General features: G+C 45.2%; 1 protein-coding gene across 1 annotated transcript in view; it reads left to right on the plus strand.

Moving 5' to 3' along the window:
• The window catches only part of Pxdc1 (PX domain containing 1), a 31,940-nt gene extending 17,767 nt beyond the window's left edge, over positions 1–14,173 (plus strand). The window contains exons 4-5 of the mRNA XM_008831670.3: positions 9,596–9,707; positions 13,109–14,173. Coding sequence (XP_008829892.1) covers positions 9,596–9,707; positions 13,109–13,226 — 230 coding nt within the window. The 3' untranslated portion in view covers positions 13,227–14,173. The remainder of the gene's footprint in view (positions 1–9,595; positions 9,708–13,108) is intronic.
• Positions 14,174–24,452: the final 10,279 nt, after the last annotated feature.

The raw sequence follows: 24,452 nt of genomic DNA on the forward strand, positions 1-24,452 counted from the left end.
CACTGTGAGCCCAGGCCGACTTTGAACTTGGAGTACTCCTCCCCTCCTGTGTCGACCTCTTCAGAATTGGGATTATAGGCATGTACAGCTAACTGTTCCTGGCTCAGACTTACAGTTTTGCAGTGCTGCTTTGGCAAAGAGTGCTGAGGAACATTTTATAGGAAAAAGAGCTCTGTCCTGGTGGCCTCCAGGACCAGGTTTCCCCAGGCAAGGAGCAGTCACGTTGTAGCCTAATGGGTGGCACTAAGGAAAGGAATGGAAGGTTCATGAGAGCCTGGCTTGATCTGTGGAAAGGAGAGGAAGATCTGGTGTCTGTCGTTCATTGTTGCACTTCTGAATGGAAAAGGAGAGGAGGGAAATCAATAGGAAGCTGATGATGTGGGAGCACATGCTGTCTATGGGAAGGATCAGAAGACAAGGCCTGGTAGGGACAGAGTGATGGTGCTGTTGGGTGTCCTTAGGGAGTTACCCACCACCCAAGGATGATAACCTAAGTTCTGTGCTTGTATGAACTAGGTGGGTGGGTTCTGGAACTTGGGCTGAGAGAGGCCTCCTGGATGTTACTATGAATATACAGGGAAGGTGGTCGATCTGGGATGCTCTGTGTTTGGTACTTTTATTGCCTCCCAAGACAGCTTCCTGGGCATTCTTAGACAAAAGTGGCAGGTAGTGCAGGGGCCCCTCTTTAACTGGGGCCTGGTCTCCAAAACTTTCTTTAGAGCAGAGTGAAATTAGTAAGGCTGTTTATCTGGGATGATATCTGTGGACCCCCATCCTGCAGGGCTCACTATGAGCTCTGAAGCCCCATTGACTGTCTAGATTCCCTATCTCAGAGCATGGGGAAGGGTCAGTTCTTTAGTCTGAGTGGGAACAATTTTTGCACCATGTGCCCATATTTTGCTTTGTTTCACTGTTTGGGGCAAATGGGAGAACAGAGAGCAGCAAAATCCTTAAAGGGCTTTGTGTCCTGGGAGGGGCTGGGACACTGCTTCAATTGACCCGGAGACCCCAGGTCAGGGGACAGATAAGCTGCATGGAACTGATGTTGGAGGAGTTCTCTGCGCCCTCTCCTGCCTTGTTTTATCAGTGATGTGATGACCACGTGGCCTATGTCTATCCTGCAAGGCTGAAAGTGATGGCCTTGTGAGATGTTATAGCCAGCCCTGGGGACATTGTAAAACAGCTGCTGAATCAAAAAGAAAGACCGGGGATAGGTAGGGTCAGAAAAGCAGGAAGAAACAGGGTAGAGAGATCGGGAAAGTGCCCCTCAGGCGTTGGTGGGCCTAAAAGAGAAGCAGTTCACAAGGGGCTGGTGTGGGGCCGGCAGGTAGGAGAAAACTTGGCTGGGCATAAAACTTGGTGAACAAGCAGGGAGTCTGCAAATGGCCTGAAGCTAAAAGCCTCAGTGCAAAGGTTGGTGTAGTACGCACACACACACATACACACAGACACAGACACAGACACACAAACACACACACACACGGATGTTGCTGCATGAGGTAGCAAACTGTGGTAAATGGCCTGAAGCTAAAAGCCTCAGTGCAAAGGTTGGTGTAGTACACACACACACACATACACACAGACACAGACACACAAACACAAACACACACACACACGGATGTTGCTGCATGAGGTAGCAAACTGTGGAACAGTTTCTTTCCAGAGAAGTGTTTCCAACCCCACTGAATGCTTCCTCCTTTCCTGAGGCTCTGTCCTTGAACCTTCCCAACTCTCCCATCCTGACTCCCAGACCAGCCACACCTCTCTCTGAGCCAGGACTTCCTAATGTACACTAGGGTACATGTGATGAGCAGCATTCTGTCAGCTCCTTGCAGAATGTTCTTTGCTCTTCACTGGAATAGGAGACATATTCACTGAGCCACAGTGGCTTCTACGCTGCTTTTTGATGAGGCTTCTATTCCCAGAAGCACCAACATTCCCTCAGGAAACAACAGTTCCCACATGGGCACTTCAGGTTTATGTCCCAGTGCCCTAGTCGGTACATTTCTAGATTTGTGGGTCTCAGGGGGAAGCCGAGAGTCTGGAGAGTGCTGGCCTCCCAGGAACCCATGCACATGACTTTCCCTGTTACCATTCCCTCTCTAGAGCACTGAGGCCAAGAACCCCAAACTGACTTCTGACGTTCGTTGTTTTTCTCAGTCTCATGCTTGGGAGGGGGGCAATCCCTTGTCATCTCAGATGTATCAGAATCTGGCCCTGGCTGAATTTTGATCTTGTCACATCCTCCTCATACCCTGGGTCTCCTCCACTGGACTCCGGCCATTGCTTGTGCTGTGAGCCTCCAGAATCGTTGAAGCAAACCCTGCTTACCCGTTAATATCCTGGTGATACAGGGGAGAAGCAAGGTCCCCAGAGGGTCCATCATCACACTCATAGAAGAACTTAAGAATGGACTCAAACAGAGCAAACAGAAACTAGGAAATTTTATTAAAATTTAAGGAAAAGTCCCCAAGGAAGACAAACCATAAATCTCAGCAGTTGCCTTGAGGAAAATGGAGGGAGAATCAAAAATGGTGGGGAGGAGGAGGGCGCCTTAGAGAGAGAGTAAAGAAACACAAGATGTTGAGATAGCCCAAAGCGTTAGGGAAAGCATTGTTAGAAAAGGGCTACAAAAAAGAAAAGGAGAGGTTACACTTTTCTGAAGAAGTTGGAAAAATGGGCAAGACTTACAGAGACCTCGTGTCTGTAACTGGGTCCTAAGAGGTGGAGTTTGGGGGTAGGAAAGGTTTCTCTGATCTCATTAATGCACCAAGTTTTTTGCCTTTCTCTGTAGCATGACTTAAAGTGAACCCTCCTTCCTAAGGTGGTCCTGTGACCAGGTGCCTGGCAAAACTGGAAAGTTAAGGTTCTAACCAGGCCAGGGATTTTAATTTTTTTTTTTTTTAACAGTAAATCTTATGGGGCTTTATGCTACTCTAACACTGATCAGTTCTAGCCATTTGGGAAAATGCTATTCGTGATCAGGACCTATACCTGCCCTTATTCCCTTCCCTCAGGGTATTTCTTCATGCCTTCTGGCATTTGGGGAGATGATACTATGGGGCCCCACGCTGACCCCCCCGATCCCTAAGTTATGGTGAGTTGGCAGTGAGGGGCCCTGAGTGCTTATACTTTTCTGTTTTGAGACTGTAGATGGTCAGGGCCCCACTAGATGGCGCAAGACACTGGTTGTGCTGAAAACACTTGTTAGTATTCTGGGGCCTCTGCCAAGACAGCTGTTCAGCTTTGGGCAGTCTTTTCCCATGCTGATCCAAATGCTTATCCAGCCTGGGAAAACACAGATCTAAAGTGTTCTGAAGCGTGGATGTGGCTATGCAGCATAGAAGAAAACACAGATCTCAGTTTCCTCTGGCTAGGGCTAATTTCTGATAAGAGTTCATAAAATCGGGTCAGTCATTCAGGTCAAGGTTTGGAGATATATTTTTGTAAATAATATATTTTTTGTTCATTAATCCAGTATCTGTTTAGTCTTAGTCTTAATTTTTACCATATGCAGATGACTCTGTTATCCAGTTAATGAAAAGGTGTCGTTTTGGGTTTTGGTCTGTTGCTAGAGTACATTGAAAATACTGTATTAGGATTTGAAGGGGAGGAGGAGGACTACATAGTGCATGCTTCCAAGGCTGAGACTAAATATCTACAAAAGAAAAGCAATGGAACAATTAATGACCCAAAGGGGTAAGGACATCTCACATGTAAGCTCAGTCACAGTTACAAACCAGGAAAATCACCCTTACAGCAACATGCACACTGGGAGATAGTGCAGAAAAGATCTGTTGATGGAGCTACGCTAAGATGGGTGAAAGTTGGAGGAGAAACAGGGTTTGCACAGTATTAAGGCCGTATTCTTCAAGTTACTGTTAGTTACAAAGGGAAAAGAGCAAGCTTGCTTTTGGACACCTGGTGGAACCATCCTTACAGATCCAGGTTAGTATCACCTGTGGACCTGTGGACACTGTGTAACACATACACACAGACACACACACACACACACACACTCCATATTTTGTAGAGGCAACTCAGCTCTACTCTGCGGAATTCCTTTCAATGGTACATTGCCTAGTTCTAATTGCTGGAGAATGCAGCTTGAGGGAAAGACATGTTCAAACTTGCCTGTTTCTGCAAGTCCTGAGAGACAAGGAAAGGTCAAGGGCCATCAGGGTCACAGGAGAGCAAGACTCAGCAGCTCAGTGTGACAAGTGGTCTTGGATTGGATCCAAAACAGAAGAAAGGGTCATTATTGGGAAACCGGTGAAGGAGGGATACAGTTAGTGGAACCGTCATGTCATTACCTGGGTTGGATGAGGGACTCTGTGAAATGCTGTCCGGAGGGGAGCTGCTGAGGGATGAAAATGTGAGAACCCTGTCTGCCATTTCATGATTTACCTCCTAATCTCAGGTTAGCTCAAAGTTAAACAATAAAGAGTGTGAAAATAGGAATACAAACCCTAGTTTGAGGGCTGGGGGTGGCTTAACGGGCCTTTGCCCAGCATGAGTGAATCTGATCCCCAGAACTGGAAAAAAAAAAAATGTAGTTTGAAAATGGACTATTTCCAGAGTTAGTCAGGTTTGTGGTTAAAGAAATTAAATTAGGCAGTGATTTTTGCTATGGGTACTAAACAGATGTGCAAGAAACTCCCATTTTAAATTTGTTTGAAAATAGGTCACAGGTACTGTCATTTTTCTTTAATCAGCATTTTCTTCAGGTTTTTTTTTTTTCTTTTTTATTCTTGTGCTGCAACAGATGGGGGAAAAAAGACCAAAAGTGATGGTAATAATTAGTATTATTTGAGTCCCCAGTATTAGAGTCTCCACATATACCATCTCATTTAATCTACGGCTGCTCCCTACAGAGCAGGCATCAAGCAAGAAGTAACCTGCTCCCCAGGCATAGGTAGCAGGACCAGGGTGGGAACAGCTCTATGCAGGTTCAGCGTCTGTACTTGCTAATGCTACAGATTGCCAGAAGAGTGTGTTCCAGCTAGTCTTTCTGTTGTCCCCTAATGTGAACCTCACCAGGACCTTGTCCTTGAAGGCACAGGTCCTTGGCCCATACCACATGTTACTTTTCTCACTTCTCTGACCAAATTTCTCTGATAAGAAATCACTTAAGGTGGAAAGATGTTATTTTGACTTATAGTTTAGAAGGGATATAATCCATCATGGTGAGGAAGACATGGCTTGGGGGAATGTGAGGCAGCTGGTCAGTCACATTGTGTCTGCAGTCAGGAAGCAGAGAGAGGACAGGAAGTGGGGCCAGGCTACAATACTTCAAGGCTCTCCCCTAGTGACTCACTCTAGCAAGTCTCCCCCTCTTAAAGGTTTCACAGTCTTCTAAACAGCATGACCAACTGGGGACCAAGTGTTCAAACACAGGAGCCTATGAGGGACACTTCACATTAAGACCACAACACCACCCTCCTGTGAAGACTGGTCCAGTGGGCAACACTCATTCAAGCATTTGCTGTCCGGTGTCTAGATGGAGGAAAAAGGACACCGTTGCAGAGTGTTAGCAAAGTGACCATTTAAACCCGTGGTCCCTGCAGTTAGAGATAGACTACAGCTAAAGGCTCTCTTCTCTTTTTAAACTTCAGAGAACTATTTTTAGAACTTTAAACGATAGCTCTTCTGAAGACTTTCTTTTTAACTGAATGGAATAAATAAAAAAATAAGCTGTCGTAGAATCTTTGTCCTGTTTTCAGCTAGCATAGACATATGAGAGTTTTGTGTTTGGAGTCAGCTCTGGTGCTCACTTTTGTATTAATAAGTGCTTTTCAGTCAGCAATCCCTCTCCAAGCCAGTTTGGAATGGATGCTCTGAGGTTTATACAATCTCCCAGCTGCGTAGCCTGGTTTGCTCTGGGGTTTATTCAAGGTCTGAGGGCTCCCAGAAAGTGGTAGTGGGGTGGGGGCAGGATCCAGGAGGAAAACAGCTTCCCCAGGAACCATCTTTTGTGAAACACCAGCAATTTAAGTTAGACCCCTCTGAGGCCTGCAACTTTGAGGCATGGACGTACCGATATACCTTAGTGAAGAGGTGAGGGAATCAGAACTTGTGTTGGTTTCAATGATTTTCAGTCTGCCAGCTCAGCCAGTGTTTGCTAAGCATCTTCCCTTTGTCCTTTGTACACACAGAAATGTAGTTCATCTGAGTTCCCAGACCCACTCCTTAGTGGTTTGTGCAGCCTCATTCCGTTGCTGCATCCCACAGAGTGGAGACAGGGGTGTCCTTGGGGCTCAGCTGGCCTGGGGAACATTTAGATCTTATTCATGTTCACAAAGGTTTTTTGTCTTAAACAACTGGGAAATGACTAGCTCCATGTCTGTTTGGGAAGGGTTGGTAAAGATTCCACCTTCTAGGCTCTGCAGCTCATATTTAGGAAAGATTAGTTATGCCGGGTAGCTTCTGAAGTTTTTTTCAGAAGTGATGTGCACCAGTGACATCTGTTTGAACTCTCAGGGTCTCCTCGTTCCAGATTCCCTCGGCAAAGGGGTGGGAGAAGGGGACAAGGGCTGCCGGCTGGCTGTGTGGAGGCTGTATCCAGTTTTCCTATACTTCCTCAGGCAGACAGATTTGGGTCAGAGTTAATAAGCACAATAAAGAGTAGCTGTCTGCTGCCACCCTTAGAACGGGGAAGTGAGGGGAACTGGAACTTGTGCTCGGTTCTTTCCAGTCTGCCAGCTCAGCCAGGCTTTGATAAGCATCTCCCTTTGCCCCTTGTACACTTAGAAATGCAGCTGATTTGAGTTCCCAGACCCACTCCTTAATGGCTTGTGGAGCTCCATTTCACTGTTGCATCCCACAGATGGAGCTGGGAGGAAGGAAGGGAAGAGCCACGACTTGCTGTCCCACGGATGTGAGTGACTGGGATGGTGTGCAAGAGACCCATGACACATAATGGCCCTTTCTGCAGGAAGCCAGGCATAATTTCAGCAAGTACTTGGCAAATCTAATTGATGAGTAGTTGCTTCGCACCCATGGGGGTCAAGAGGAAACCTATTTTTCTTTGTAGTTCCGATTCTATGCAAATGGAGAGAAGTTTAAAGAATGGAGAACCAACTGTCTAGTTAAAAATAATCAGAAAGTGATCATTTCAGTCATGAAAAAGCAAACCTATACTTGGGGATAATAAATTAATCTAAATTGTGGTAAGGTAGGGAGGAGACTTAAGATAATCTTCTAGAAACAAAGGCATCTGATGCCCAGTAGCCTCGTGGGCAGTGAAAGATACTCTTCCTGTACTCTGTGGGCCAAGAAGAGAGAAAGGGTGAGAGAAAGAGAACTGTCCCTAGTATGAGGAAGGCAATCAGACAGACTGAATGTACCCAGAACCTGGGTGCATATTACATCTGTCTTTTAGGTTGAGAACTCAGGTTGAGAGGACAAACAGAGGTGGCCCTGAGCTAGGAGCTCAGCTGCCCGAGAGCCAAAGCAAAGAGCCAGACTCATAGGGAAGGCAAGGCTCCAGGGCCAAGAAGACACCAGGCCTGCCCATCTGCTGAAGGGAAGGACAGAAACCCAGTCCCTTCTGAAATATCAAAGGTATAGCAGATAGAAATGAAAGCCAAGTCATACTTCTCACACCGTCAGCTCTCTGTATCTGTGAGTTCATAATCTAAGGATTCAACTAAGCACAGGCCAGAAGTATTGGGAAAAAATATGTCTACTGGGCCTTTATAGCCTCTCCCTCTTTGTTATCGTAGCAGCTATTTACATGGCATTTTACATCGTATCTGGTATAATAAGTGATCCAAAGATGATTAAAAGTCTAGAGGGAGAATGGGTGTAATAGAAACACTGCCCTACTTTACATAAGGGTTTTGAACATCATGGGTTTTTAAAATTTTTTATTTACTTATTTTTATTTTATATGTATGAGTATATCACTTACATGTTATGTAAGTGCACCAATGTGGTACAAGCCTACAGTGGTCAGAAGAGGGAGTCAGATCCCCTGGAACTGGAGTTATGGATGATTGTTTGCCACCATGTAGGTGCTGGGATTCAAACCTGGGTCCTCTGTAAGAGCAGCCAGTGCTCTCAACCATCAAGCTATTTCTCCAGCCCTGATCATAGGTTTTTATGTTCAGAGGGGTATCTGTAATTAAATGGATGCCTACTTGTCATGATGGAGTCCAGCACCTCATGGAATCTCCTTGGAGATTCTCAAATACAAAGGTTTTCCATGGAGGCAATGAGTCCCAAGGCCGTGGAACTGTGTCCAGGCCCCCAGCTCAGTGCTGGCCATACATTCTCCACTTCAGTTCTTCCAGCCATGTTGAGCACTTCCAACCTAATAACAAGATATAGCAAACCACTTTTGGTTGTTGACTTTCTAAAGTACCCACATCTGTGCTTATTGGGAAAAAAATCAATGTATATACACATTTATATAAAGCGAAGTCAGCAGGACATTCATTGGATTTAATATGCACCCTGATGTTAGTGATACTTAGGACAACCCAGGGTGTGGATGTTGTCAGCCTTTTCTCAGCCATAGGACAGGGCTCAGAAAGAACAGGGACCCTGTGTGATGCCACATGTTGCACTGTAATGGATCTGCCTTAAACTTAGCTTTACAGACATGAACCCTATCCTCTATCTAATCCTTTATCTTCTGTTTTAAACCCATGGGGAAGGGTACATTGGGGAGTTGCTCAGATAGCCAGAACATCTTCCTTCAGGAAGTGACACACCTGCTCCTATTGGTACTGGTGTCAGCCCCTTAGTCTGCCTAGCAGAGCACTGGAGTGGTTCTCTGTGCAGTGTGAGAGAGAATGGGGGACAACAGATGATAGATGGGGAAAGTGGGGAAAGTTGGTACAAACCCAAAGGTTCTTTTAAAAATTTATTTCACAATTGTGTACACACACACACACACACACACACACACATTGTACTTTGATTATATTCCTCCTGCCCACTGTCCTCTCTTACCTCCTTCTTCCTCCCACCAAACCCCCCTTTGTTTCTCGATAAGTCTCCTTTCCCACTTTCCTGTCTTTTTGTATATGCCCCATTTAATTTAATTATGGTTATTTGCATGAGCATGGGTTGGAGGCAGTTTACTTGAACAAGGACAACTTGCCAGTGTCTACATCAGTGGGAAATATGACTTCCCTCCCGGAGTAACCGTTACCTGCCTGTAGCTCCTCAGGAGGGGCGGGGCCTGACGAGCTCCTCTTCCATCCATGCTGGAATGCGGAGGGGCCCAGTCTTGGGAAGGTAGCCACTGCTGTTGTGAATTCTTGGGTGCAACAGCCATGTCATGTCCTGAAGACAGCATTTTCACAGCACTTCTCCCCATCCTCCAGCTCTTACATTCTTTCTGCCTGTCTTTCATTATGTTCCTTGAGCCTTGGAAGAGGTGAGACAGATGTTCCATTTAGTGCTGAGCATTCAACAGTCACTTAGTCTCTGCATTCTGACCAATCATGAGTCTCTGCATTAACCACTGCCATTGCAAACAGAAGCTTTCTCTTCCTAAGTGGTGCTGGTCTATGGTAAACCCCTAAGTTTTAATCCTCACACCCTGGCCCCTCCTGAATACTTACCTCATTGCTTTGCTTTTCAGAAATCATGAGGTCCAATGGATTTTGTTTGGCAAACACAGAAACAATAGTTATTGACCACAGCCTACCCAATGGGAAGGACCAGCACCTGGATGTAGATTCCACAGAGCATCTGTGAGTACATACTGGTTTTGACATGGTTTCATAGATAGAGTCCAAAACTGGTAGCTTGTGCATGGGCTCAATAGAAGGAATGGGTGTCAGCAGAGGTACCCAGTAGCAGACTCTGCCAATTTGGGGTTTTCCTTTTTAAAGCCTGCCTCATAGTCTGGTGAGATTCATTGACCTGGAGGGTGGTCTGGTCATCTAGTCACTAGATGTGAGGGACATTTAGGAGAAGTTAAAACTCCAAGGTCTGATAGCTATGTGGCACTATCTTCAGGTCTGGAACCCAGGGCTGAGTCATAGACCTCCACGCTCCCCAGATGCAGGAGTGTGACACATACAGCAACCTTGCAGGTGGTCAGCAGTTCATGGTGGAGCCTGACCCACGAGACAGTTTTCTAGAAAGAAGCTTTGATCACTGAGGGCTGGACAATCAAAGACAACTGTTCCCTGTGTTTTGCCTCCCTCTGGCAATAGAACTTCTGACCAGAATGTGCTGTAGAGAGCCCAGCACCTGGACACCAATAAGCATAGTTGCCTTCATGCTTGGCTCCTGCCTGTCAGCTTCTTGGTGAATTAGCAGGCAGCAGAGCCCCAGACAGGGTGGGGATTCTCTTAACTGTCCAAGTCCAGGCTTCTCGGTTGTGTGAGCTCAGGAAGTTCTTTCCCCTCTCCTTGCTTTCGCTGTGGCTAGAGTGGCTATTCTGCTTCATTGTGAGTGGACCTCCAAACACTGCAGAGGACCAGTGTATACTGCCTGACTTAGGAATACCTGAGAGGCGATGCTGGCCGCAGTGTCTCCCTCGGGGTCCTCGAGCAGCATAGCAGTGGGGTGGTGTGGATTCTGGAAGGTGGTGGCTCAGTCCTATCTGCTTGGTACCTTCAGCAGAGGTGGATGAAAGCTAGGATGAGCTGAGCACCTATGCTGAGTCACACACCATGCCAATCAATGCAGGAGATGGTAGATATAGCCAGGATGAGCCCGAGCCTTTTATATGGCACCCTTGTTCTGTGATAAGCCTTCAGGGATCCCTGTCAGGGACATGGGACTAACCCAGTCAGCAACCCCCTCCTTCCCAGTTCTCAGGGTGTTTCTTAAATAGCTGGTAAGGCGATCCTTTACAGGGTACATGACATTAGATGCTGGCATGAGAATCTGGCATGAACAGTTCTGCTAGTAGAGTACCCTCTCGCTTCCTGGCCCCTAGGCATGCCTTGCCCAGGGCACCATGGGGTGCCCCTCCCCCATGTGGCTCGCTAGGTCATTCTCAGAAGCACCAAATCTTGCAGACATGGCTGTCTGCTCTGGGATACCTGTCAGGGAGAGAAAGCAAAGGGAAAGAGCTTTGGTCCCAGGAAGACTGACATGGGTAGGAGCAGCATTCAGAGGGAGTCCCTGGCTCAGTTTGTGGGGAGGTTATCTCCCTTGTTGCTGAACCTAGGACAGAGTGGCCACAAGTGCTCAGAACAGGCCACCACCATCTTTCAGGAGAAGTCTGTTGAACACTCAGAGACAAGAAGGCACATGGTACTTGAGGCTTATTATGTGGCCCCAGGCTGTGAGTAGAGGCTACCATACAATGGTGCTCAAATGTGGCCGAGGGGGAAAGTGGGTTTAAGTGAGTGAACACTTAGGGAGCAGCATGGGCAGCAGGAGTCCTGGCAGTACTGGTCCTGAGGCATTTGGCAGTTCCCTCCAGCTCTCTCCTCTTTCCTCCTGTCTTCAGGACATCCTGCTGTCTGAGGTGAGGTAGCAAAGGCAGAGCAGGTGGTGGGAAGCTCTCAGAGAGTGCTGTGTGCACACTTGCTTTGAGTGCAGTTAAGAGCTCTTTATGAAACACCTTGAAAGCCAGGGTAGAAAGCCCTGAAGAGGAGCCATGGGGAGGAGTCATAGGGAGGAACCCCAGGGAAGAGCCATAGGAAGGAGTTAAGGAAGGAGCTGGACAGTGTCCTTCCCCAGCTAGGTACAGACAGCCTCCAAATCACCTCCACACCCTACACCACACTGTGGAAGCAAAGGAAACCCATCTCTGCAGGCTTTTCTAGTCAGATGGCTAGACTGAAAGCTGTCATCTCCTATTTTTTCAGCATAAGGCTATGTAATTTGCAGCTTTGACTAGAGGAAACTGCCAGAGAGCCCCACTGTTTGAGGTCAGCGGGATTCCACATAGTATACTCCAGTCTGTCCATGTCAGAGGCTTGTGACTGTGCAGTATGGTCCATTTGGGGACTTTGGGTCACTCTAAGGTTTGTAGGGGGATTCAAATTTCCACAACTGCTTGCTGATTGGTGGCATTCTTAAGTGCCCAGAACCATCTGAGGGACATAGGGTTCAGTGACTGTGAAGGCCCCTTCCTGCCCTCCTCTTCCTCCTCCTGTCATACAGGCATTGGTTTCAGGTTAGGAATATAGGAATGATTAAGTGTCTCCCTTCCTGGAGGGTTTTGCTGTCGCAAAACCACAAACTGAGCCATTTCTATTACTTTCTCATAGTTCTGGAGTCTGGCAGAATTCATTATCAAGGAGCTGGCATCTGGTGAGGGCTTTCTTGCTGCATGGTGGGAGATGAGAGAGACAGACAGACAGAAATGAGAGAAAGGAGCAGCAGAAATGAACAGTCACAGAAAAAGTCTGACGGAAAAAGGGACAGAGGCTGAACTTGCATTTCTAATGGACTCTCTCCCACAACCCATCTCTCTAGGGCAGGGTTCTCAGCCTAGTCTCCTCTTAAAGCCACCCCACCCCCACCCCGCAACAATGCTGTTTCACTGGGGATCAAGTTTCCAAGTTTAAGTGTGGGCCAGACTCAGGGAAACAACCAGGAGGACACGTCTGTGATTTTTCCTTTGGGGCACCTGTTCTTTCTCCAGCTGTCCTCACCCACATAAGCTTCCCACATCCACCCAGTCCTTGTCATCCAGGACCTGGATCAGTCTGGACAGAATCAGGCCTGGCCACCAGGAAGAGCCTACCTCCATGACCATAGGGAGCCTCCTGCAGTGTCCCTGCCTGATGTCCTTCCAGGATCCTACTCCCTGAGGACAAGTCACCTGATTGTCAACTGCTGCTCTCTGAACTGACACAGAGTCTGGCACTGAACAGGAGAGCCAGATAAACATTCTGCTAAAACAGACAGATAGCAGTTGCAAAGGCTGTAAAGCCCAGAAGCCCTGCCAGTCTGTACAGCACCATTCATTTCATCCAGTTAATCAGTGTGTAACCGCGTGTCTTCCCATTGTGTAAACGTGTCTGCAGCATGCCTGGGTAGGACCTCACATTGTGGATGTCCTTCATTCCATTCCCACAGAGCCTGGATCCCTCAGCACTGTCCCACTGCCTACCTCCTACCCTCTCTTCCCCCTAGCTGGGATCTCATGAGGATAGCCTTCATCTCTGGTGTCTCTTTTCAGGTTTGAAAATGGCGGCGAGTTCACCTCAGAGATGGAGGATGCTGATGACCCAGAGGCTTATGTTACCAACTTGTCGTATTACCACCTGGTTCCATTTGAGACAGACATTTTGGACTGAGCCTCTCCATCAGGCCTCCCTCACCTTGGCCCTTGATCACATGTCCTCATGTTGTCTACTATGTGACCTCCAAGGGCCAAAGCTGCTGCTCGGCCTGGGCCTCCCAGGGGCCTGAGGCTCCACCTCTGCAGGGCCTGGATGTCCTCAAGCAACTCCTGGTGTCCACAGGCGGATCCAGGTCTCCAGCAACAGAATGACCTGCGGTTCAAAGGGGCCTTCTGCCTGCACTCGCTTGCCTCTTCTCCTGGGTCTCACTGCCCCTGCTTGGTGCCTGCAAGCCACACCTCTCACTCTCACTGCCTTCCTTGGGGAGAGCATTCCTCTTGGTCACATGGCCCTGACTCCCCACATTTCCGTCATGCATCAAAGGCACAAAGCATTTCAAGGTGGGGTTGTGATAAGTCACCAAGCTCTGGACCACACAAGGACGTTAAGAGACTTAGGACTTCCCAGGGAAACAGGATGTATGGCTTTCATTTTTACTTTTCATCTCCCTAGAAACTAGGTTTTCAGTTAACCCAAAGGAGTGTTTACAGAAGGTCTAGCGTGGATGGAGAGTGTTGGCTGCAGGGAGGAGAAATTGTTCTCAATCTCATGTGCACATGAACTTGAGCATCAAGCTAAAACGAAGCCCTTCCTGTCTGCCAGCACCTGTCAGCAGTAGCAGGGCTGTGATGCTGTCACCACCGCCCAGGGCGTCTGAAGCTCCCCTGGGTGCACTCACTGACATAATTGCCATAATAAATCAGAAAGGAAGGGATGAGAAGAAAGGAAGCTTGCAGCTTGGCCCACAGGAAGGTCTGGGTCTTACAAGCTTGCCCTCCTAGTGTCTACTAATGACCAGCACATGCCAGTGTAAATAACAGTAAATTATTGAGAATTCTAATTCTTTTACACAGTCTGTTTTTAATCTATTTTAATTAAATAAATCTATTACTCTACTTTGATATTGAGGATGTTTATAGAAAAAGATATGGTTCATTTTTTCTTCTGCCCAGGAACAAGAAAGAAAGTAAACACTGACCCCCTCAGGACCTGGTCCTAGCATGTTCCCTGTCACACTGTCATACTGGTATTTAGGAAACGTTATGGTCTCACCCCAGGGAGTAATCTGTCCAAACTGGAAAGTGAACAAAACTTGGGTTTGTTTTCTTCTTGACTTGGGGTTTTCCTCTTAGGCCACCACAGGAAGCCTCTCTGGTGACCCAGCAACAATGCAAATGGGATTTTTTGTGGATTTTGCCTTTCAGGTGTGTTCAGCTTAACGCATCCTGCTTTTCATATATGCTATTGGAGGGACTGACTGGCGTCAATGAGTTACCTTTTTTGTCTTGGTGTCAAATTCATTTCTGTACGAAGAGTTTCCTAGCAGTTAAGGTTAGAGCCGATGTGTTCAGTGGATTCCAATCCATCTTCCAGTGCTTGATGCATGGATCATCTTGCTGTTCGGTTCTACAGACATGCTTCTCACACATGCCTTTTTTCGCTGACCTCAGTCTGCTTCCCTCATACTGTTGGCTCAGCTTGTTTCTGTTACGTGGTGAGTGTGGTTCTCCAAGTCTCCTCCTTTCTCTGAAAAAGTATTTACCAGAAATGTACAACGAGGGCTCTAAAGTACAGGTCAGCTGTCTGCACGTTTGTTGTCCTATCAAAGCACCTCCTTCTTTTTCTAGAAAACCTTGGACTGCTAAGTCAGTTCTTCATGTTTCCACATTGAAAGGAGCCATAAGGAGCTGGAGACATAGCTCACTTGATAGAGTGCTTATCTAGCATGGGCAAAGCCCTAGATTCAAATCTCAGTACCACCTAAAGCCAGGCATGGTGGCTCGTGCCTATAATCTCAGCACTAGGGAAGTAGGAGCAGAAGGGTAGAGCTTCAAGGTCATCCTTGGGTACATATGGAGTTCTAGGCCAGCCTGAGATACATGAGACTCTTCTTGTAACGTAGGCTGGCCTAGAGTTCAAAATCCTCTTGCCTCAGACTCCTGAGTGCTGAGATTACAGATATGAATCACAATTACCTAGCTCAGATGGATATTCCTTACAGGATGGTGGCATGGTTATTGGCACACAGCATCCTTGTGTGGGTATAGGGTGTTTGGTCTGTGGTGGGTGCAGAGCCTGTGCGCTACACACTGGAAGCCACTGCTGCTGTTCCATATGACTGCTTGTAGCCGGATATCCTAGCTTCCAATATGGAGGAAAAAATCTGACTTTCTGTGTGAAATATCCCAATTCTGAGTGTGGACACAAAACAGACATAGAAAACCCAACAATGATAAGAAACTTGACTGTGTAAAAGAATCAGGAACTTGCAATCTCTAAAAAGTCAGTTCAGGGACTTGACAGAGGAGCAGGTTTAAATGTAGATTATGTGTACACTTGCCACACCTTCCTCCAGAGACCTGCCTCACAACATCTCTTTAGTGACCATATCTATCATGATGTTCTGGCAACCAAGAGTCCATCCTGGCTTAGACAGTCCCCTTGATTATTGACGTTTGTGTGCTGGCTACTGTCCCAGGGCCTCATTCACAGTAGACAACTTCCTGCTAAGTAGTGTGCAATTAAAGTATTTTTGGCCAAACAAATCATTTAAGTTACCTAAGTTTCCTATTTGAAAAGAATCTTTGGCACATGCTATTTATAGGCCAAGGAATCATTCCCTTTTCATTTTGCAAATAAATGCTACCTTTCTCCTGAGACTTACATGAAAAGAAAATGACACGTGATCATGAACAGGGTTGCCCTCTCTCTTGATAACTGCTGCACACAGAATTCTCATACTCTCTAATATGTACCCTTGTTGCAGGATTCAGACACACACACACACACACACACACACACACACACACACACACACATACACACACACACATCACCTGGTCATTCAGTGGGAGGTTGACTCTCAGGCACAAAGCACTCAGTAGAAATTCTTAGGGGGGTGTTGATGGTCGCATTTCCCTGAGCTAGGTGTCCTAACCTTTACTCCCTTCTTTTCTGAAAGCTTCTGTCCCACATCTATGTTGCTGATTGTCCTAATTGGCTGTGATAAACACCATGACCAAAAGCGAGTTGGGAAGGAAAGAGTTTATTTCATCTTATACTCTAGGTAACAGTCTGTCACTGAGGAAGCCAGGGCAGAAACCCAAGGCAGGAACCTGAAGCCAGGAACTGAAGTAGAGACCGTGGAGAAATGCTGCTCACTGGTTGCTTCCCCTGGCTGGCTCAGTTTCTTTACTTTTCTTTCTTCCTAACCTTCTTTCCTTTTGCTTTATTTTTACTTTATGAGTATGAGTGTTTTGCCTATAAGTGTGTAAGTGTGCATGGAGGTCAGAAGAGGACGTTGGATCCCCTGGAACTACAGTTAAGAATGATGGTTAGCTGCTATGTGGGTGCTGGGAAATGAGTCCCCAGTCCTCTGCAAAAGCAACCAGTGCTCTTAACCTCTAAGCTATCTCTCGAGCCCCTAGTTACGTTTTTTATAAAGCCCAGGCCTACCTGCCTAAGGATGGCACTGCCTACATATCAACTAGCAATTAAGAAAATGCTTCTAGCCTAGAGTGGTGGCACATGCCTTTAATCCTAGCACTTGGGAGGCAGAGGCAGGTGGATCTCTATGAGTTTGAAGTCAGCCTGCTCTACAGGTGAGCCAGGACTGCACGCTGAGTCTCTCTCTCTCTCTCTCTCTCTCTCTCTCTCTCTCTCTCTCAAGTATGCATGGTGTTTTAGTCATTTTATATCACTATGATCAAATACCCAACATAAACAAGGTGAAAAGACTTCTTGTACCTCAAGATTTTGTCCTTGATTTTGGGTGTGTGCAAAGTAAACTAGAGCATTGCACTAGGCAGCATGTGGTAGAGCAGAGTAGCTCACCTATAGAAGACATGAGGCAGACACAGAGAGGAAGAGGCCAAGACAGGATACACGCTTCAAATATGGTCCACTTCCTCTGATCAGATCCACTTGCCACAGTTCCCATCACTTCCCAATATCCATTCAATTATAAATCTATCAATGGATTAATCCATAGTTAAGTCAATACCCTTATGATTTAATGATTTCCCCAAAGCCCCACCCCTAAACATTGCGTTGGAGACCAAGCTTTCAACCCAAAAGCCTTTGGGAGAGATGTTTCATTACCAGACCACAACTAATGATTTCAGAGTTTAGCATTAAGAGCATATGGTCCATTAGGTGTGTTTGATTTTGATAGACTTCTAGGTAAAGCTAAATTCTCTATTACTCTTGTCTGTTTTAGGAGTAGAGGTGAACTGAGTAACTGAAAGTGGCAAAGAATGGTCACACTGCCAAGGGCCAGGGGTTTCTCTTACAGGTGGTGAATTTAAATACCAGTCTCTCTCCTGTGGGCACACACATTTATTAAACATGCTTGAGGCAGATGTCCAAATGCATAGTGGCCACCTCAGAAACTGGAACATTTAGAAGACATGGATGGCCAGTGCATTCACCCACTACAAATAGGAAAAGTCAAGTAATACCTAAAGCTGCTGTGTTGTGCAGGAATTAGAATGAGTAGAATTAATTAAATTAATACTACTGGAAATATCATTGGTACCAAGGCTCTGAAGTTTTCATGGAAGGCATTTTCACACCTCCCAGTTCAATAAATGAGTGGTATAAGAAAGTTGGTCCAGTGAAATGGCCCAGTGGGTAAGGTGCTTGTACTCTGGATCCCACAAGGTGGCAGAAGAGAACCAACGTTTGAGAGTTGTCTTCTGACCTACACACACTCGGTGGCACACGCTAAATAATAAATAAATAAATAATTTTAAGTGACTATTCCTCATTTTCTTGTGACTGAGTGAAATTTGACATAGACAGGCCATGGCTTTCTTGGAACCCTCTGAATGAAGAAACAAGCAAGGATGACCACACCAAGTGAAAGCTGAGCTATGATATCCTCATCAAAGTGGCCTTGCTCAGGCAGATGTGACTGAAATGTTCAGAAGAGTTATGAGGGAGGATTCTCTTCCTTGTCCTGGAGCACTCTGGCTCATCAGGAAGATGAGTCCCCAAGAGGAGTGTGTTGGGACAATGGGGCAATGGAGGGGCTTATGTTTGATGCTCTAACCATATCATCTTGGCTTGACTGGTCAACATCTGGATCAAACACTCGAAGTTATTTGGACTGACCAAGATCCCTTTTGTACCAGCTGGTGTTTGATGGCATTCAATGGCTTTGCCTCTGCCCTTCCTGAGATTTTTTAAAAATTACTTAAATAATTAATTAGTTAGTGTGCGTGTATGTGTATGAGTGTGTGTCTGTGTGTGTGTGTGTGTATATACACTCACAAGACAGTGTGCATGTGGAGATCAGATAACAAATTGCGAGAGTTTATTCTCTTCTATCCTGTGGGTCCCAGGGATTGAACTCAGGTTGTCAGACCTGGCAGCAAGTGCCTTTTTACTCACTGAGGGAGCCATCTCGCTGGCCTGAGTCACTTATTTCATAGACACTTTAATTTTTTCCCCTTTTCTGAATTTGCTTTGTAGACCAAGCTGGCCTCAAACTCACAGTGATCTGCCTGCCTCTGCCTCCCAACATAGACAATTTAGTATGTTCAGATAGGTCTTACACTCAAGTCTTGAGATTGAGTCTTCCTATTCAGAGAGAATATGAACATCTCATCCCTTATCAATTGAGTGTTACTTTGGGATTTGCTACTCACAGATACCAATCTTTGCTTTTGAGTTAATCAATATTGTTGTACATGGTACAACATTCAAGAGTGCTAAGGGTTGGTCATTGAAATGCTAGTTTCTGCTAACCTTCCCCTCCTGGCCACTCACTTTCTTTATTTAAAGACAGCTATTATCACCAGTTTCCTAGGCAACACTGGAGGAGCATATATTTTTGTTAAAAGCTTGCATGTACCTGGACCTCTCGCTTAATGATTTGGGTGCAGATTATTCATAAAGCTACTTTGTTCTTCTTAAAGACTGAAGTTCGTTTCTTTAGCTAACTACATTTTCCCTTTTTTTGTTTTCTCATAAAACTTCCTGTTTTCTTTTTCTCTTTTAATTAAATGAAGAGAATCAGTAACCACTGACATGCCTCAGAACATTACCCCATTTGCTCACCCTAGATTCATTTTTTTTAAAAAGGTATTGAGTGCCTATGGCAAGGACAGATGTTATTCCAGGGCTAGAAATGTAGCAACGAACAATGATACTTATTTCTAGTGGTGGCAGGGGGCATGTAATAGACAAGGACACTGTGTAAAAGGTTAGACGATGAATAGGACACCAGAGGGAAAACTAAACAGGGATGATGAGGGAGAAGGAGTGGGTGCAGCTTTAAACATAGTGACCAAGCAGGTTCAGCTGGGAAGGTGAAATTTGAACAAACACTAGGAAGTCGAGGCGAGGAGGGAGTCCTGTAGGAGCTTGAAGTAATCATGAGGACCTTGGAGCCAGTACATGTTTTGGCTTTATTCTGAGTAAGATAGATAGGAACTGCTGGAGGGGTGTTTTTTTTGGCAGGGAGGGGAACTTCACATTTATTGAATTTTTAAAAAATATTTTATTTATGTATTTATTATTTATTTTATGTGTATGAGTGTATTGACTGCATGTGTGTGAGTGCATCCAAGTCGTGCAATGCTGCGGAGGTCAGAAGAGGGCTTCGGATTCCCCTGGAACTGGAGTTAAGGACGGTTCATAGCCGCCATGTGGGTGCTGGGAATCGAACCCAGGTCCTCTGCAAGAGCAGTCAATGCTCTCAACCGCTGAGCCATCTCTCCAGTCCCCCATTTATTGAATTTTTAGGATTTTTGTTTTTGGTCTTTTTGAGACAGGATCTCCCTGTAGCCCCAGCTGGCCTAAAATTCACTATGTAGACCAGGTTGGCCTCGAACTCACAGAGATCCACCTGCCTCTGCCTCCTGAGTGCTGGGATTAAAGGCATGTGCCATGAGGCCCAGTTGAATTTTTATGATTTAAAAAAAATATATTTGTTTTTTGTTTTTTTTTTTAAGTGTGTGTGAGTATATTGTCTGCATGTATATAAATGAACCCTTGTTGCACAATGCTTGCAGAGGTCAGAAGAGGGCATTGGATCCCCTGGAATTGGAGTTACCAATGGTTGTTAGCCACCATGTGGGTGTTGGGAATTGAACCCAGGTCCTCTTCAAGAGCAGCCAAGTGCTCTTAACCAATGAGCCATCTCTCCAGCCTGAATTTTTATACAATATAATTTGATGGTATTTAGATCTCCTCCCTTATCTGCACCTCCCCTACTAACCCACCCCCATCAATTTTATGTACTATATTATATTATATTAGTATATAATAAGGCCTATAGAATCTCATTTGTGTCCCTAAATGTCCTTCACTGTGGATCCATCCACTGGAGCCTGGTTAACCTACCAAGAGTCCCATCCTTAAAATAGACTCTCTCCCTCTTCCAGTAGTCATCAGCTGCCAAAATTTCCTTAGGTTGATTTGGGGTTTCTTATCCAATTCCCCATGTTTATGCTGGGATTTTGTCTGGTTTGAGCTTGCATGGGACTTGTGCATGCAGTCACCATTGCTGTGAGTTCATACGAGTAACTGACAAGCTGTCAGGAAAACTGTTTCCTTATGGTCATCCACCACCTCTGGCCCTTCTAATCTTTCTGCCCCTTCTTCCACAATGATCCCTGAGCTTTGGGAGGCAGGGATGTCCTTTTCAGGGGTAAGCGCTCTGCAGCCTCTTGTTCTCTGCACATTGGCCGGTTTTAGGTTTCTGTGTTAATCACCATCTGCTGCATAAGGAAACTTCTCTGTGAGAGTTGAGAGATGTATTAATTTATGGGTATAACAATAAGTCATTAGTAGTCAGTTTAATATGATAATTATTTAGTAGAAAACTAGTATTATGTTCTCCCTTATGTCCTGTCACCTGCCTAGCCTCAGGTTCCTAAGCCTGATATCAGTGTTAGGTATGGGCTAGATCCTACGAAGCAGACCTTAAATCCAAATCATAGTGGTTGGTTACTCCCATAATATTCATGCTGCTATTGTACTGCTGGGCATATCTTGCTAGGCTAGTTGTTGTAGTTCACAAGATTCACAGTTGGGTAAGGTTGATGATGATCTTTTCCTTCTGGTAGTATGCACTGTGCCTTCTAGCACTATGAACACTAGCCAGGGGAGTCGAGGCTCCGAAGTCAGCATGCGGGAGGGTTTTGAGCAGGGTGACAGGACAGGTTATTTGTAAAGACCATTCTTTCTGTTGGGTAGAGGAAAGATTTGAGGGGTGAGACTGGAAACAGTGAGACTAATATCCTAGTCCATTTTGGCCCCTATAATAAAATGCCTTATGTTAGATAGCTTGTAAACAATAGAAATTTATTATTCACAGTTTGGGAGACTAAGAAGTCCAAGCTTAAGGCTCCATCAGATCTGTTGTTTGATGAGGGTCTAGTCCTCATATGTTCACCCTGTATATTTCTCCAAGGCAAGGGAGAAACAGGCTCCCTCATGCATTTTTCATAAGACTTTCGCTAATTCTGTTCATGAGGCTGGAACCCTCAGGACCTAAACACCTCCTAAAGCCACCCTCTACCCCAGTACATGGGTATGAGCATCTGAATACAAAGCTAATAGAGACTAGAAAAGGGCATTAGATCCCCTGGAGCTGGATTTACAGGTGGTTGTGAGCAGCCTGACATGGGGCCTCTGGAACAGCAGCAGGTGCTCTTAACCACTGAGCCATCTCTTCAGTCTCGTCTCTTTTTTATGGCCTAAAAATTATTTATTGTTATGCTAATCTGAAGCGTCACATTGTAGAGAAACATGAACTAAAGTGTCAGTGGAAAGACAGCTAGAGCAAGGAAGGCCTGTGTGGAGAGTGGTGTGACTGAAGGAACAAGTGGTACTTATTTTGAAGAAAATATGTTTAAGGAGAAGGGGTTTTCTTCAAATATTTGAGTGACTGTGATTCAAGAGGAATAGAACTCGTTTTGTCTTTTCTTAGTTAAAAAAATAGAGGTAATATACAAAAGTTTCTTGTTCTGCAAGAACAATGTAGTATATGAGAATTTCTGATAATGAAAATTGACTCTGTCCTTATGAAACAATTGACAGTAAAAATATTCAAACAAACACTAGATCAATGATTCTTGCAGTGGAGTCTCTGAACTATCAGCATTGGTATCATCTGAAAATAGTTCATGGATAATTACAGGAATAATTACAATGAACGAAAGCCACTGGAGTTAGTACAATTAAACCAAACCTACTTCATTTATATGAAATGTTAATAGGAATTAGTTTCAAATTAACATAGATTTGGATCAATTAATATTAACTTTCAACAGAGATTATAAATTAATAAAATGATACTTTGAAACTTAGAATAATTACTTTCATTTAAACATATCAATATAAATCTAATTTCTACCACTTCCTAGTATAAATATGTTAGTCTTTAAAAAATAAGTGAACACTTTCTCAAATAGAACTATTACTTCAAATGAAAAGACAGCTGTGTCAGTAGAAAAAAATGGTGATGAGTTGAGTGAACCTGCTGTTTTTTATACCTATTGATGTCAAAATATTAGAAGGGAAAACAGGAGCAGCTGGCAGATAGGAAAATTTCCTGTTTTTGTTTGTTTGCTTGTTTTGTGACTCAGTGAGTTTAGGTTTACCTACAGGAGCACTGGCAACTTACCAGTGGCTGACCAGGACACTGATGCAGGACACTGATGACAATGTCTCTTCCTCCCCTACCTATAGAGCCTCAGGGAGGTGCAGGGCTTCAGGAGCCCTTCCCTGTTCTGTGATGGAATGTTGTAGGCCCAATCTTGTACAGTTATCATGATTGCTGAGTGTTCAAGAGTGCACTGACCATGTCATGCCTGAAACACAGCTTTATATACAACACACACCCTCTTCCTCTTGCTTTCACATTTCTTTCTACCCCTCTCCCATAATGTTCCCTGAGTCTTGAAAGAGGTGGCATGTATGTCCCATCTAGGTCTAAACTTTCCACAGTCATTTATTCTCAGAACTTTGACTATTATAAGTCTCTGCCATCACCACTGCCAACAGCAAAAGAAGCTTCTCTTACCAAAGCTGACAGCAGCACTACTCTTTGGGTATGACCGTAAATACCCATCTCTTGACACTATTGTACTGGCAGTTTCAGCTCATGACCTTTGGAGGGTCAACAACATTCTGAGTATAGTTAGGCGGCTGTTACAGTTACCTAGGCAGCAGCTAAAAGTAGACTGGGTGGTGACAGTGGAAGTGACCACCTGTGGTTGAATTGCCTGGTGCTCATGAGAGGAACAACTAGGTGTGATCGTAAGATTTAGACAGTGAGCATTTGATCAGTTTACCTCAACTGCAATACCAAAACCAGAGCGGGTATAAAAGGGAAGATCAGAAATTCTTTCCTAGACATTTTGAATTTGAGATAGCTATCATTATTAATTACTAAGGGTCTGGAGTTCAGAAAAGAAACGCAAATATGGAGATGGAGTTTGGGAGGTATGATAACAAAAAAGAAAATGTGTAAAGCCAAGAGGGACTTGATCACCAGGAGACATGCTATGGATCAGAGATTCTAAGGCTTCTGTGCTGGGCATGCCAGCATTCAGATACCAGCAAATGAGAGCAAGGAGCTGTGAGCTTGTTACTCAGCAAAAGCTGACTGATACATTGGTTCACATCCTTCATACACGAAGAATGCTTAAAAGGACCCCTTTTAAGAAAAGTGGATGGCAAAAAATTCCTTCCCTACTCCTGTTGACCACCTGCTTGCTTCCAGGACTCCCTCACCCCTACGAGTCATGTGCTTCTATTAATTTCTTAGTCATAAGTCAAAAAGATTTTACACACACTATAAACATTCCTGAAAATACTGAGAATCCTTTACTGATTCTCTCAAAGGTGCTTGAGAAGGACCGGTAAGCAAGAAGCAAGCTAAGAGAATGTAAAGTCCTGGAAGCCAAAGACAGTGTTGAAGGACCAAGAGGTGTCCATAGTCAGTTGTTGCCAATGCAGCCGGGGAAAGTGGCAGAAAAACACTGAATTGGAACGCAATACGATTCACCATCACCCTTTACAAGAGCAGTTTTAGTGGACCAGTGACGTGACTAGGAGAGAAAAGTGGATGGCAAAAAATTCCTTCCCTACTCCTGTTGACCACCTGCTTGCTTCCAGGACTCCCTCACCCCTACGAGTCATGTGCTTCTATTAATTTCTTAGTCA

The sequence above is a fragment of the Nannospalax galili genome, unplaced genomic scaffold (assembly GCF_000622305.1).
Source record: "Nannospalax galili isolate Female #2095 unplaced genomic scaffold, S.galili_v1.0 scaffold72, whole genome shotgun sequence".
NCBI classification, from domain to species: Eukaryota; Metazoa; Chordata; class Mammalia; order Rodentia; family Spalacidae; genus Nannospalax; species Nannospalax galili.